This window comes from Ranitomeya variabilis, chromosome 7, assembly GCF_051348905.1.
Source record: "Ranitomeya variabilis isolate aRanVar5 chromosome 7, aRanVar5.hap1, whole genome shotgun sequence".
NCBI classification, from domain to species: Eukaryota; Metazoa; Chordata; class Amphibia; order Anura; family Dendrobatidae; genus Ranitomeya; species Ranitomeya variabilis.
Window position 1 is genome coordinate 5,082,133 of NC_135238.1, and position 18,216 is coordinate 5,100,348.

Sequence of the window (18,216 nt, forward strand, 5' to 3'; positions counted from 1 at the left end):
TGGATGTCCCTCATACAATTGCCTTTCTGGGTTTGTTTCATAGATTAGAACTAATTCCAGATTGCCTCATCCAGACAATGACCGTGGGCTTATATAAGTAGGAACCCTGCCCTTATAGTTGACATCTCCATGTTTGCTTTGCAAATATACACTCACCGGCCACTTTATTAGGTACACCATGCTAGTAACGGGTTGGACCCCTTTTGCCTTCAGAACTGCCTCAATTCTTCGTGGCATAGATTCAACAAGGTGCTGGAAGCATTCCTCAGAGATTTTGGTCCATATTGACATGATGGCATCACACAGTTGCTGCAGATTTGTCGGCTGCACATCCCAAAGATGCTCCATACAAGGCAGGATGGATCCATGCTTTCATGTTGTTTACGCCAAATTCTGACCCTACCATCCGAATGTCGCAGCAGAAATCGAGACTCATCAGACCAAGCAACGTTTTTTCCAATCTTCTACTGTCCAATTTCGATGAGCTTGTACAAATTGTAGCCTCAGTTTCCTGTTCTTAGCTGAAAGGAGTGGTACCCGGTGTGGTCTTCTGCTGCTGTAGCCCATCTGCCTCAAAGTTCGACGCACTGTGCGTTCAGAGATGCTCTTAGGCCTACCTTGGTTGTAACGGGTGGCGATTTGAGTCACTGTTGCCTTTCTATCAGCTCGAACCAGTCTGCCCATTCTCCTCTGACCTCTGGCATCAACAAGGCATTTCCGCCCACAGAACTTCCGCTCACTGGATTTTTTTTCTTTTTCGGACCATTCTCTGTAAACCCTAGAGATGGTTGTGCGTGAAAATCCCAGTAGATCAGCAGTTTCTGAAATACTCAGACCAGCCCTTCTGGCACCAACAACCATGTCACGTTCAAAGGCACTCAAATCACCTTTCTTCCCCATACTGATGCTCGGTTTGAACTGCAGGAGATTGTCTTGACCATGTCTACATGCCTAAATGCACTGAGTTGCCGCCATGTGATTGGCTGATTAGAAATTAAGTGTTAACAAGAAGTTGGACAGGTGGACCTAATAAAGTGGCCAGTGAGTGTATGTCCAAGTAATTTCTGAATTTCATATTTCAGCGTTTCATGATCTTCTTCCTCACGCTGCCTGATGCATGATAAAAAGGAAGCGCTTACACTTTTCCAGCTTATGACAAACACTTATCGATAGAGTGTAACACATGGAGATCGGAGAACAATGGAAAAACCATCCCAACCAATCACAGGAGAAGACTGAAGATGCAATACTGTGGTCACTTGCAGTGGATTATTCCTCTTATAGGTTTGTATTCAGTGAAGATCCCGGACACAAAATAACACAACTGATTTAACCTTTTATGGGACAAAAAGAGAAAAAATATATCCATTCCTGAGAGGTCGAAACTGGGAAATAGAGTACCGGTAAGAGAAGTGTCTCGGATCGTCACTGACTGCAGAACAGTAACAGAGGTAATCTGTAACAACCAAACAATCTTCTCTTCTCGTGTGATTGGTTGGGATTGTTGTTTCATTGTTCTCCAATCTCCCGTTGTTACTCTACAACTAATGGTGTGTGATATGCTGGAAACGCGTCAGCGCTCATTTGTACCGTGTACTATGCTGTTGGGTTCAGGATTTCTCCTGAGATTTATGGAGCAGTAGATGTGACACCCCCCCCTCTACACCTGGACCAGAGATATTCTGCACCAACTCTATTACAGAACAATAAAGCTTCCCAGTTAGTAATGATCCACAGCGGGCGGCACTATCACAGATAATTTTTTTATTGGGTCTTTATTTAGGAAACTTTCTCCCCTTGGACACTAAAGTGACATGGCACACCGAGTATAAAGACATGATGGAGATCCTGCTAAAGACCGAAACACAGGAAGAAAACGTGGATCTCATAGTCCCAGTGTTCATCTACAGGTAAGACTTATGGGAAGGAAAAAAATCACAGAGACAGACCACAGAGCGCACACCATAGAGACAGACCACGGAGCACACACCATAGAGACAGAACATGGAGCACACACCATAGAGACAGACCACAGAGCACACACTATGGAGAGGAGCACACATCATAGAAACAGACCACAGAGCACACACCATAGACACAGACCACAGAGAACACACCATAGAGACAGACCACAGAGCACACACCATAGAGACAGACCACAGAGAACACACCATAGAGACAGACCACGGACCACACACCATAGAGACAGACCACAGAGCACACACTATAGAGAGGAGCACACATCATAGAAACAGACCACAGAGCACACACCATAGACACAGACCACAGAGAACACACCATAGAGACAGACAACAGAGCACACACCATAGAGACAGACCACAGAGAACACACCATAGAGACAGACCACGGACCACACACCATAGAGACAGACCACAGAGCACACACTATAGAGAGGAGCACACATCATAGAAACAGACCACAGAGCACACACCATAGACACAGATCACAGATCACACACCATAGAGACAGACCACGGACCACACACCATAGAGACAGACCACAGAGCACACACTATAGAGAGGAGCACACATCATAGAAACAGACCACAGAGCACACACCATAGACACAGATCACAGATCACACACCATAGAGTCAGACCACGGAGCACACACCATAGAGACAGACAACGGACCACACACCATAGAGACAGACCACAGAGCACACACCATAGAGACAGAACATGGAGCACACACCATAGAGACAGACCACGGAGCACACAACATAGAGAGGGAGCACACATCAAAGAGACAGACCACAGAGCACATACCATAGAGACTGACCATGGCACACACACCATAGAGAGCAAGCACACACCATAGAGACATACCACGGAGCACACACCACAAAGACAGAACACAGAGCACACACCATAGAGACATACCACAGAGCATACACCATAGAGACAGACCAAGAGGCACACACCATAGAGACAGACCACGGAGCACACACCATAGAGACAGACCACGGAGCACACACCATAGAGACAGACCAAGAGGCACACACTATAGAGACAGACCACGGAGCACACACTATAGAGAGGAGCACACATCGTAGAAACAGACAACAGAGCACACACCATAGACACAGACCACAGAGCACACACCATAGAGTCGGAGCACACACTATAGAGACTGACCACAGAGCACACACCATAGAGACAGACCACAGAGCACACACTATAGAGAGGAGCACACATCATAGAGACAGACCACAGAGAACACACCATAGAGACAGACCACAGAGCACACACCATAGAGACAGACCACAGAGAACACACCATAGAGACAGACCACAGAGCACACACCATAGAGACAGACCACAGAGAACACACCATAGAGACAGACCACGGACCACACACCATAGAGAGACAGACCACAGAGCACACACTATAGAGAGGAGCACACATCATAGAAACAGACCACAGAGCACACACCATAGACACAGATCACACACCATAGAGTCAGACCACGGACCACACACCATAGAGACAGACCACAGAGCACACACCATAGAGACAGAACATGGAGCACACACCATAGAGACAGACCACGGCGTACACAACATAGAGACAGACCACGGAGCACACACCATAGAGAGGGAGCACACACCATAGAGAGAGACCACAGAGCACACACCATAGAGAGGGAGCACACACCATAGAGACAGACCACAGAGCACATACCATAGAGACTGACCATGGCACACACACCATAGAGAGCAAGCACACATTGTAGAGACAGACCATGGCGCACACACCATAGAGACATACCACGGAGCACACACCACAAAGACAGAACACAAAGCACACACCATAGAGACATACCACAGAGCACACAGCATAGAGACAGACCAAGAGGCACACACCATAGAGTCAGACCACGGAGCACACACTATAGAGAGGAGCACACATCGTAGAAGCAGACCACAGAGCACACACCATAGACACAGACCACAGAGCACACACCATAGAGACAGACCACAGAGCACACACCATAGAGACTGACCACAGAGCACACACCATAGAGACAGACCACGGAGCACACACCATAGAGACAGACCACAGAGCACACACCATAGAGACAGACCACGGAGCACACACCATAGAGACAGACCAAGATTCACACACCATAGAGACAGACCACGGAGCACACACCATAGAGACAGACCACGGAGCACACACCATAGACACAGACCACAGAGCACACACCATAGAGTCAGACCACAGAGCACACACCACAGAGAGGGAGCACACATCAAAGAGACTGACCATGGAGCACACACTATAGAGAGGAGCACACATCGTAGAAACAGACCACAGAGCCCACACTATAGAGACAGAACATGGAGCACACACCATAGACACAGACCAAGAGGCACACACCATAGAGACAGACCACGGAGCACCCACCATAGAGACAGACCAAGAGGCACACACCATAGAGACAGACCACGGAGCACACACTATAGAGAGGAGCAGACATCGTAGAAACAGACCACAGAGCACACACCATAGACACAGACCACAGAGCACACACCATAGAGTCGGAGCACACACTATAGAGACTGACCACAGAGCACACACCATAGAGACAGACCATGGAGCACACACCATAGAGACAGACCACGGAGCACACACCATAGACACAGACCAAGAGGCACACACCATAGAGACAGACCACGGAGCACACACGATAGAGACTGACCACGGAGCACACACCATAGAGACTGACCACGGAGCACACACCATAGACACAGACCACAGAGCACACACCATAGAGTCAGAACACGGAGCACACACCATAGAGAGGGAGCACACATCTAAGAGACTGACCACAGAGCACACACTATAGAGAGGAGCACACATCATAGAAACAGACCACAGAGCCCACACCATAGAGACAGACCATGGAGCACACACCATAGAGTCAGACCACGGAGCACATACCATAGAGAGGGAGCACACATCAAAGAGACTGACCACGGAGCACACACTATATAGAGGAGCACACATCCTAGAAACAGACCACAGAGCCCACACCATAGAGACAGACCACAGAGCACACACCATAGAGTCAGACCACGGAGCACATACCATAGAGTCAGACCACGGAGCATATACCATAGAGACAGACCACAGAGCCCACACCATAGAGACAGACCACGGAGCACACACCATAGAGTCAGACCACGGAGCACATACCATAGAGACAGACCACAGAGAACACACCATAGAGACAGAACATGGAGCACACACCATAGAGACAGACCAAGAGGCACACACCATAAAGACAGACCACGGAGCACACACTATAGAGAGGAGCACACATCGTAGAAACAGACCACAGAGCACACATCATAGACACAGACCACAGAGCACACACGATAGAGTCAGACCACGGAACACACACCATAGAGTCAGACCACGGAGCACACACCATAGAGAGGGAGCACACATCTAAGAGACTGACCACGGAGCACACACTATAGAGAGGAGCACACATCGTAGAAACAGACCACAGAGCCCACACCATAGAGACAGACCACGGAGCACACACCATAGAGTCAGACCACGGAGCACATACCATAGAGAGGGAGCACACATCAAAGAGACTGACCACGGAGCACACACTATAGAGAGGAGCACACATCGTAGAAACAGACCACGGAGCACACACCATTGAGACAGACCACAGAGCACACACCATAGAGACAGACCACGGAGCACACACCATAGAGACTGACCACGGAGCACACACCATAGAGACAGACCACAGAGCACACACCATAGAGACAGACCATGGAGCACACACCATAGAGACAGACCACGGAGCACACACCATAGATACAGACCACGGAGCACACACCATAGAGACTGACCACGGAGCCCACACCATAGAGACAGACCACAGAGCACACACCATAGAGACAGACCATGGAGCACACACCATAGAGACAGACCACGGAGCACACACCATAGAGACAGACCACGGAGCACACACCATAGAGACTGACCACGGAGCCCACACCATAGAGACAGACCACAGAGCACACACCATAGAGACAGACCATGGAGCACATACCATAGAGACAGACCACGGAGCACACAGCGTAGAGACAGACCACGGAGCACACACCATAGAGACAGACCACAGAGCACACACCATAGAGACAGACCACAGAGCACACAGCGTAGAGACATACCACGGAGCACACACCATAGAGACAGACCACAGAGCACACACCATAGAGACAGACCACAGAGCACACACCATAGAGACAGACCACAGAGCACACACCATAGAGACAGATCACGGAGCACACACCACAGAGACAGATCACGGAGCACACACCATAGAGACAGACCACGGAGCACACACCATAGAGACTGACCACGGAGCACACACCATACAGACAGACCACGGAGCACACACCATAGAGACAGACCACGGAGCACACACCATAGAGACAGACCACGGAGCACACCTTACAGAGACAGACCACAGAACACACACCACAGAGACAGACCACAGAACACACACCACAGAGACAGACCACGGAGCACACACCACAGAGACAGACCACGGAGCACACACCATAGACACAGACCAAGAGGGACACACCATGGAGACAGACCACGGAGCACACACGATAGAGACTGACCACGGAGCACACACGATAGAGACTGACCACGGAGCACACACCATAGACACAGACCACAGAGCACACACCATAGAGTCAGAACACGGAGCACACACCATAGAGAGGGAGCACACATCTAAGAGACTGACCACGGAGCACACACTATAGAGAGGAGCACACATCGTAGAAACAGACCACAGAGCCCACACCATAGAGACAGACCACGGAGCACACACCATAGAGTCAGACCACGGAGCACATACCATAGAGAGGGAGCACACATCTAAGAGACTGACCACGGAGCACACACTATAGAGAGGAGCACACATCGTAGAAACAGACCACGGAGCACACACCATTGAGACAGACCACAGAGCACACACCATAGAGACAGACCACGGAGCACACACCATAGAGACTGACCACGGAGCACACACCATAGAGACAGACCACAGAGCACACACCATAGAGACAGACCATGGAGCACACACCATAGAGACAGACCACGGAGCACACACCATAGAGACAGACCACGGAGCACACACCATAGAGACTGACCACGGAGCCCACACCATAGAGACAGACCACAGAGCACACACCATAGAGACAGACCATGGAGCACACACCATAGAGACAGACCACGGAGCACACACCATAGAGACAGACCACGGAGCACACACCATAGAGACTGACCACGGAGCCCACACCATAGAGACAGACCACAGAGCACACACCATAGAGACAGACCATGGAGCACATACCATAGAGACAGACCACGGAGCACACAGCGTAGAGACAGACCACGGAGCACACACCATAGAGACAGACCACAGAGCACACACCATAGAGACAGACCACAGAGCACACAGCGTAGAGACATACCACGGAGCACACACCATAGAGACAGACCACAGAGCACACACCATAGAGACAGACCACAGAGCACACACCATAGAGACAGACCACAGAGCACACACCATAGAGACAGATCACGGAGCACACACCATAGAGACAGACCACGGAGCACACACCATAGAGACAGACCACGGAGCACACACCATTGAGACAGACCACGGAGCACACACCATAGAGACAGACCACGGAGCACACACCATAGAGACAGACCACAGAGCACACACCATAGAGACTGACCACGGAGCACACACCATAGAGACAGACCACAGAGCACACACCATAGAGACAGATCATGGAGCATGCACCATAGAGACAGACCACGGAGCACACACCATAGAGACAGACCACGGAGCACACACCATAGAGACTGACCACGGAGCCCACACCATAGAGACAGACCACAGAGCACACACCATAGAGACAGACCATGGAGCACACACCATAGAGACAGACCACGGAGCACACAGCGTAGAGACAGACCACGGAGCACACACCATAGAGACAGACCACAGAGCACACACCATAGAGACAGACCACAGAGCACACAGCGTAGAGACAGACCACCGAGCACACACCATAGAGACAGACCACAGAGCACACACCATAGAGACTGACCACGGAGCACACACCATACAGACAGACCACGGAGCACACACCATAGAGACAGACCACGGAGCACACACCATAGAGACAGACCACGGAGCACACCTTACAGAGACAGACCACAGAACACACACCACAGAGACACACCACAGAACACACACCACAGAGACAGACCACGGAGCACACACCACAGAGACAGACCACGGAGCACACACCATAGACACAGACCAAGAGGCACACACCATAGAGACAGACCACGGAGCACACACGATAGAGACTGACCACGGAGCACACACGATAGAGACTGACCACGGAGCACACACCATAGACACAGACCACAGAGCACACACCATAGAGTCAGAACACGGAGCACACACCATAGAGAGGGAGCACACATCTAAGAGACTGACCACAGAGCACACACTATAGAGAGGAGCACACATCATAGAAACAGACCACAGAGCCCACACCATAGAGACAGACCATGGAGCACACACCATAGAGTCAGACCACGGAGCACATACCATAGAGAGGGAGCACACATCAAAGAGACTGACCATGGAGCACACACTATAGAGAGGAGCACACATCGTAGAAACAGACCACAGAGCCCACACCATAGAGACAGACCACAGAGCACACACCATAGAGTCAGACCACGGAGCACATACCATAGAGTCAGACCACGGAGCACATACCATAGAGACAGACCACAGAGCCCACACCATAGAGACAGACCACGGAGCACACACCATAGAGTCAGACCACGGAGCACATACCATAGAGACAGACCACAGAGAACACACCATAGAGACAGAACATGGAGCACACACCATAGAGACAGACCAAGAGGCACACACCATAAAGACAGACCACGGAGCACACACTATAGAGAGGAGCACACATCGTAGAAACAGACCACAGAGCACACAACATAGACACAGACCACAGAGCACACACCATAGAGTCAGACCACGGAACACACACCATAGAGTCAGACCACGGAGCACACAGCGTAGAGACAGACCACGGAGCACACACTATAGAGAGGAGCACACATCGTAGAAACAGACCACAGAGCCCACACCATAGAGACAGACCACGGAGCACACACCATAGAGAGGGAGCACACATCAAAGAGACTGACCACGGAGCACACACTATAGAGAGGAGCACACATCGTAGAAACAGACCATGGAGCACACACCATTGAGACAGACCACAGAGCACACACCATAGAGACAGACCACGGAGCACACACCATAGAGACAGACCACAGAGCACACACCATAGAGACTGACCACGGAGCACACACCATAGAGACAGACCACAGAGCACACACCATAGAGACAGACCATGGAGCACACACCATAGAGACAGACCACGGAGCACACACCATAGAGACAGACCACGGAGCACACACCATAGAGACTGACCACGGAGCCCACACCATAGAGACAGACCACAGAGCACACACCATAGAGACAGACCATGGAGCACACACCATAGAGACAGACCACGGAGCACACAGTGTAGAGACAGACCACGGAGCACACACCATAGAGACAGACCACAGAGCACACACCATAGAGACAGACCACAGAGCACACAGCGTAGAGACAGACCACCGAGCACACACCATAGAGACAGACCACAGAGCACACACCTCAGAGACAGACCACAGAGCACACACCATACAGACAGACCACAGAGCACACACCATAGAGACAGATCATGGAGCACACACCATAGAGACAGATCACGGAGCACACACCATAGAGACAGATCACGGAGCACACACCATAGAGACAGACCACGGAGCACACACCATAGAGACTGACCACGGAGCACACACCATACAGACAGACCACGGAGCACACACCATAGAGACAGACCACGGAGCACACCTTACAGAGACAGACCACAGAACACACACCACAGAGACAGACCACAGAACACACACCACAGAGACAGACCACGGAGCACACACCACAGAGACAGACCACGGAGCACACACCATAGAGACAGACCACAGAACACACACCACAGAGACAGACCACGGAGCACACACCACAGAGACAGACCACGGAGCACACACCATAGAGACAGACCAAGGGGCACAGTCCAATATGGGACATAATAGTCAGGAGATAACTATTTCCTTGTGAGATTTATGGCCACGCTCTGTGATTTCTGCAGAGGTGTTTTATTCTTTTTTGTTGCAGTTGGTCATTTTATCTTGATTTTGATAAATTTCTCTTATCTCATAGTGCAAAGAAGCCAATAGACCCAGAAGAAAACCTGGGAGAGATTATGCTGAAGGCCAAACAAATAACAGGTACTGAGCAGAGATTGGTGAAGTGTGGTATTACAATAAATCGCTTTTCCTGAATATGACTGCTTTGTGGATTGTAGAGGGCTGGGTAAAAGGTGAAGGAAAAATATCTATCTTCTCAGCTTTGACTGCAGACGTGTCTGGTGATCTGCAATGCTCCCTCTGCCCTGCTCCTTCCCTCTGCACTGCTCCTTCTGCACCTCTCCCTCTGCACGGCTCCCTCCGCACTGTTCCCTCTGCATAGCTTCCTCCACACGGCTACCTTCACTCCACTCTCTCCGCACCGGTCCCTCTGCACAGCTTCTTCTGCACTGCTCTCCCCACACTACTCTTTCTGCACCACTCCCTCTGCACCGCTGCCACTGCACCCCTCTCTCCGCACTGCTCCCTTTGCACTGCTCTCTCTGCACTGCTCTCCGCTCCACTCCTCTGCACCGCTCCCTCTGCACCGCTCCTCCTCTTCTACCTTATTTCTGCATTGCATGCTATATCCTCCTCCATCTTCTCTCTGCATTCTATCCTTCCAGTGCTGAGGCCTCTCAATGCTCGAGTTGCTGACTTCTGCTCGTATATCCACGTGTCATTTAAGCAGGGGTGGGCAAATAATTTTTCACAGGGGCCACATGAGAGATGGTTAATGTTGTGCAGGTTCAACCAATAAAATCGCTGATCGAGAACTTCAAGACTCACAAGACTCCACTAGGTTAAACAAAACTCACTGACGGTGGTGGAATCCCGATGTGTAAAAAGTCACTATTACTCCAAATAATGCAAAATGGCCTCTGTAAGCACCGCATCTCCTACGCCGTCTGTCCACTCTTCACCACAACATGTCAGATATAAATCATAACAATCTGTGTGATGTATCCACCTGTGCAGGGAAGTAATGTGAGAATCCAGCTGCAACACTGGATCTGATTACTGGTGAGAAGACATCCACATAGCCTCCCTATATACAATATGAGCCCCCACATAGCCCTGTGTATAAAGTATGAGCCCCCACATAGCTTCCTATATACAGTATGTGCTGTTATGACCTGGTGGTTTAGGAGCAACATGCGACGAGCTCTGAGCAGGTGGTACCTGTACTGACCGCAGTTCCTGAGCTTAACACAACACTAGAAGTAGCCGTGGGATGTTCCTGTCACTCCCTAGACACCTCGTCACAGCCAGAGGAATAACTACCCCTAAAGATAGAAACAGGAAAGCTATCTTGCCTCAGAGAAAATCCCCAAAGGATAGACAGCCCCCCACAAATATTGACTGTGAATGGAGAGGGAAATGACATACGCAGAATGAAACCAGGATGTAGCAAAGGAGGCCACTCTAGCTAGATAGATAGAACAGGAAAGAGTACTGTGCGGTCAGTATTAAAAACTAGAAAAATCCACCACAGAGTTTACAAAAATCTCCACACCTGACTAAAGGTGTGGAGGGTAAATCTGCTTTCCAGAGCTTCCAGCTTAACTGAATAAATCCATACTGACAAGCTGGACTAGGAGAAACATAGAAAGTGCAGAACGATTAAGTCCACAACAAGTGGACTGCAAAAGAACAAAGCAAGGACTTATCTTTGCTGAACTGGTCAGAATATCAGGGAAATCCAAGCTGAGATGTGAATCCAACCAGGAACCATTGACAACTGGCACAGACTGAAGGATAGAACCAGGTTAAATAGCCGAGCCAGAAAAACAATCAGTGGAAGCAGCTGCTGACTGCTAAATCCAAGGAGCAGCAGTACCACTTAAAACCACCAGAGGGAGCCCAAGAGCAGAACTCACAAAAGTGCCACTTACAACCACTGGAGGGAGCCCAAGAGCGGAATTCACAACAATGTGCCCCATATAGCCCCCTATATATACAGTATGCACCCATATAGTCTCCTATATACAGTATGATCCTCCGCATAGCCCCTATATACAGTGTGAGCCCCCACATAGCTTCCTATATACAGTATGAGCCCCACATAGACCTTATATACAGTATGACCCTCATATAGCTTCCTATATACAGAATGAGCCCCACATAGGTTCCTATATACAGTATGAGCCACACATAGACCCTATATACAGTATGAGCCCCCATATAGCTTCCTATATACAGATTCAGCCCCCACATATCTTCCTATATACAGTATGAACCCCACATAGCTTCCTATATACAGTATAAGCCTCCACATAGCCTTCTATATACAGTTTGAGCCCCCACATAACCCCTATATACAGTGTAAACCCCCACGTAGCCTTCTATATATAGTATGAGCCCCACATGGCTTCCTATATACAGTATGAGCCTCACATAGCCCATATATAAAGTGTGAACCCCCACATCGCCTCCTATATATACAGTATGAGGCCCCACATAGCCTCCTAAATACAGTATGAGACCCCACATAGCCTCCTATATACAGTATGAGACCCCACATTATTATTATTATTATTTATTTATATTGCACCATTGATTCCATGGTGCTGTACATGAGAAGGGGGTTACATACAAGTTACAGATATCACTTACAGTAAACTAACAATCACAGACTGATACAGAGGGGAGAGGACCCGGCCCTTGCAGGCTTACATTCTACATAGCCTCCTATATACAGTATGAGACCCCACATAGCCTCCTATATACAGTATGAGCCCCCACATAGCCTCCTATATACAGTATGAGCCTCCACATAGCCTCCTAAATACAGTATGAGGCCCCACATAGCCTCCTATATACAGTATGAGCCCCCACATAGCCTCCTAAATACAGTATGAGGCCCCACATAGCCTCCTATATACAGTATGAGCCCCCACATAGCCTCCTAAATACAGTATGAGGCCCCACATAGCCTCCTATATACAGTATGAGCACCCACATAGCCTCATATACATGCAAATATCTCATACACATATGACAAACTAAAAGAGCACATTCTCACTCCGCTCCTGTTTCCCCAGCGCTCTGCTCCGGTCTGCAGGGCACTGACTCTCCGCACAGCATACATGATGAAGTCACTTCATTGTGTCTGCTGTCTCAGCCGCACAAGCTGATTGGTCGAAGTAGGAGTCGGCATCTTCATCCTCCACAATGTATTCACTGCTGGCTGCCTCCTGATTATACGTTTAGCGGTGACAGTGGGAGCCGGAGGACAGATGGTGGAAGAGGACAAGGGGCAGCTTGTGGGCCACTCTTTCAGCGCTTCAGCTGTCGCGGTCTTTGGACCGGTCTGGAACAACCAGAGGGCTGAAGTTTGCCCTGCTCAGCTGTAGGTGATTGACATTGCCCTCTGAGGAGAAAGCTGGCTCTTGGAGATTGGAGTCCGCCACTCCAGCTCCACTACAGTTTGTGCAGAATGGAGTGAGCTCTGTTGGTGCGCTGCCAATAACCATAGAAGGAGACGGGTGTCCAAATTTAGGGAGTTGAATTGTGCACAGAAACTGGTCAGCCACGTCAAGAATGCGCAGGGCACCATAAGTACTATATGGGAATAAAGTGTTTTTTGGCCAATGGAGGGAAAGATTTGCACACAAAGTTAAGGTTTTTATTAGGGTTGTGACCGATCCCTTTAAAGGTTGCTGCTCTATTATGAGCTCCTGGAAGATAAAGACCCATATTCCTTACTTTCCCAAGAGCCCTCTGCCTTGTCTACCACTGGTTAATGTAGGCCATAGGCTTCACCGACTGGTAAAGGTTGTTAAAATGCCCAGAGTTCCTCAAAGAAAAACTCACCAAATGCAGTAAACCAATTCCGCCTTCTATGTTCTCGTTATTAGCAATTTACAGGGAATCTGTCACCCCTGCACGCCTTTCAGCCATTACTCTGGGCGTACATGTAATAGAATGGGTAAAACCAGTCTCAACTGTCTGCCTCATAGCTGCGGTGCACATATTGAGAAAAGCACTTATAATGTTTTATGCTAATGATTTCTTCCATGCTCCGGGGCATGCGGTGAATTTATTGTAATAAAATCCCCGTCCCATGCACTACACACTGAACTGGTGCAATGTAGTTGTGGCACCGTGTTCCCGCACATGAGCCGTCCTCTCACCTGGTTATGGCTGCCTTATCTGCCCTTCTTTGAGTCTTCATCGATCTTCTGCACAGGTGCCGGCGAGTCTCTGCTACTGCACAGGACATTTCTCCACATCTAGACCGCAGCTATGAGGCAAACAAGTAACACTGTGTAACTGGATAATTACCTTTATGCAGTGACCCAGTCGAGAGAGTGTCCTTCCCTTTAAGTATTCCTGGATTGTGAGTAGCTTCTGTACACTACAGCTCACTCGCTTTCTGCCCCTCTACATTATCTCTTGCATTTGTGAGCTGTAATTCTCCATTTCTAGTCACCTCCATTTTAGATGCAGTGCATTTCTCATTTGCTGTGTTCTGGTGTCACCTAATGGTGAAAGTGTACAATGACTCAGAATTATTGTTTTGTAAGGATCTGAGATGTGAATCCTGTTCGTGATGCCATTTTTCAGCCTTGTAATGACCAGGCCGGACATTCCCTGCTATCCACCCCCACACAGTGTCCGCAGCCGAAGGAATTATGACACACACCGGTCTTGGAGATAACTACATTTAAGCCCATAGTACTAGATCAAAATCGTCCATGGCTGAACAGCTCCAAATGATTGAGAAGGGTCTACAAACACTGCTTCCCTTCAGGGTGCTCAGAAAGCTCGGAGAAGTCTTACAATACTGTAAATGAGGATCTGTTAGACTAAAGATGAGCAATAAAACATGGAAAGTTTGTGGCCCATATCTGCACTGCCGGCTTGTGAAGAAACGCCAGACGCCAGAAGTATCAAATAATGGTTTCTTTTTTTTCTATGCATTTCAAAGTGTAACCCACTTTTTTCAGGAAGAAATTTTTTTTTTTCCTGCAGAACAAGTGGGTTTGAAATGCATAGAAAAATATAGATAACGTTATTTCATATTATTTCTGGCCTCCAATGTTTCAGATATGGACAACAGTTTCCATGATTTCTTTGCTCTTCTGGTGAACGCACCCATGGATCTGCAGGAACCTTTCAACCCTGGATCAGGGAAGCATATACCAATACTATTTCTGATATTTATCAATCAGATAAGACCCTAGTCTTGTGCTATTTTTTCTTCTCAGATGAGGTCACAAGGCTCCATTTTGTCAGAGACACATACGGTATAACACGTTGTCTTCTCTCTGATCTAGGACTCATCCCCACCGTGGTCATCACCCGTAAGCTCAGTGAGCATCTCCCCGACCTCCAGGAGAAGTTCAGGAGGATGGGAGTGGAGAACATATTCCCCGTGGAGAATTACACAAAGGAAGATCACAGGAGAACCCGGGGGAAACATGAGGGGATCCTAAAGTGTCTGTACGAGATCATCAAAGATGTGGCCTTCAAGATGGAGGAGACACGAAATCCCAGTGCTGAGAAGATCGAGAGGAAAAGAATCCTGTATGAGTTTGCCCATAAGAGAGACCTGGAGAAAGCGCAGGAAAGAGAGTCCCGAGAGCGCGCCAGGAGGGAAGAACTGGAGAAAAAATTGGAAAGGAAAAAAGGGTTTTTTGGACTATTTGAGAAGTAAAACCACCTCAGCCCATATATGATAGCAATGTCTCTAAAGATCCGCAGATACAGGTGGCACCCTTATATGAAGCCCCTACAAATATATTATAACTAAATGATAGAGGATGAGTCTGTGCGCCCCATTTACTGCGGAGGTTATATTATGGTGAAGCATCGCGAGCTCCGTGTGTGGAACAGTAATGAGACCGTCGTCCCCGGGAGGCTCAGTGACTTTGTCCATAACAAATTCCCCCGCTTTGGACCATCATTGGTTATTTTTCCTTCCACTCTCCATCTCTTCAGCTCACATGTTACCTGCTGGATCCCGTGCACTAACACTGCTGCATCTAACCCCATTGTAGGTAACGAGATCGTGTCAATGATTTGCTTTAAATGTAATAAAATGTGCACAAATATCAATACATTTGTAACTAGCAGATGGAAAATCACATTTTTTGCCTGTGAAGAGCAGCAGATGATTTGCTCCAAAATTTGTATCATTCTTTGTGTTTGTTTTTAATAAATTTGCCAAATCCACAGAAGTTTCTGTCCTGAAGTTTCGTTACAAAACAATAATGGAAGATAATGGCAAACGCCATCAGCACAACACATCACACAAAGTCATGTGTTCGTTTCTCTTCTCACAGTCGTCGTCTCCAGCTACACATCATACACTGGGCCAAGAGCAAAAGGACGGACAACGACATCATGAAAATGACACCCAGAGAAATGTCCAGTGCAACATGTAACAATAATTAAATAGAAATCTTCGAATCCACTTCATACAAAACAAATTTGTGATTGACTTTTCAGGAACTTGCACAATTTGCGATTTGCCTTATAAGAATCGCCTCAATAGCTCGCTGCAATTTTACAAATGACAAAATATTGCATCAGCAAGAAGCGGCTGAGGTGAGCTTATGTACAGCCAGGCGGGCATCCCCATAATGCCTCACAGCTATCACATCACATGGTATGATGCAGCCAATCAGAAGGAGCCATTATAGCAGAGGCAGGGAATGCAACAGCCAATTAGGAGACAGTATCATAGCCCGTATAAAAGCACAGGCAAGGAATGCAGCAGCCAGTCAGGAGGGACTATCACAGCTTCCATAAAGGCACAGACAGGAAATGGAAGAGCCAATCGGGAACACTATCATAGCCTGCATAAAAGCACATACAGGGAATGCAGCAGATATTATATTACCGTATACGGTGAATCAGCTCAGTATTAGAAACAGAGAAAACAAATTGCATACCTGCAGTAATGTGAATCTACAAGCGGAGCCAAATCCAAACAGTATGTCCATTACACACGGATACATTACAGCAAAATGCACTGATTGAATAATGGAATTGATTGGGACACTCAATACTTGCACGATTATTACCTGTTTTTAGTACTTTACTAGCTAAAAGTAAAGTCATATGTAGAAATGTAGGAAAACAATATGTCAGTGGTAAGTGATGAAGACATTGGTTCCTGTTGAGGCATTTGCGCAGTTACAGAGTTACATAAGTTGATTCCAGTCCATCAGGTTCTCTCTTCCTCCACCAGATCAACATTCTCTGTCGCTATTTATTACCCACAATGACCGATTGTTGTGAGAAGCCTCCGCCCTGCTATAAATGCTGATATTGTGTGTCCTACCTCTTGTGGTCGTGCAGCGCCCCAGAGTCCTGGTCGTTGCAGTATCATGGCTCAGCCACTAAGGGGGGCCATGGTGCGTTCGATGGCACTGAAGGAGTTCTCTGAGCAGGTATCACAGTCACCAATACATTTCACAGCTGGGCCTCCGGGGGGAGCTAAGGGTGCTATTCATTAGGCCACTCCCCACCATAGTGGGTAAACTGGGGGTCAGGCAGAAAGTTAGAGAGAACGCTGACGGGATTGAACGGAGCAACACCTGGTGGCAGAGGGTGTTGTGAAGGGAGAGACTGTAGGGTCTCTGCCAGGGGTGGGATCCTGGCAGAGGCTTGGCATGGATAGAACGTAAAGGGACCGTGCCTGCTCAGCATAGCGGCGGTGCCCAAGGAAGGACTAAGAAGCGAGATAGATTGTGCTGAGTGAGAAACGAAATCAAGCGAAAGGAGATACCAGTGAGGGTTGTGCTGAAAGAGGCAGCACCTTACTGAGGCGCACTACCGGTGGCCGGAAC

At 48.5% G+C, this 18,216-nt stretch overlaps 1 protein-coding gene across 2 annotated transcripts in view; it reads left to right on the forward strand.

Moving 5' to 3' along the window:
* LOC143785063 (uncharacterized) overlaps window positions 1–16,594 on the forward strand; it is a 54,406-nt gene extending 37,812 nt beyond the window's left edge. Inside the window, exons 2-4 of one of the 2 annotated variants that reach the window (XM_077273734.1) lie at window positions 1,784–1,910; window positions 10,449–10,516; window positions 15,697–16,588. In XM_077273734.1, coding sequence (XP_077129849.1) covers window positions 1,784–1,910; window positions 10,449–10,516; window positions 15,697–16,076 — 575 coding nt within the window. In that variant the 3' untranslated portion in view covers window positions 16,077–16,588. Of the gene's footprint in view, window positions 1–1,783; window positions 1,911–10,448; window positions 10,517–15,696 lie in introns of both variants that reach the window. The other variant, XM_077273733.1, reaches the window with a different exon arrangement.
* Window positions 16,595–18,216: the final 1,622 nt, after the last annotated feature.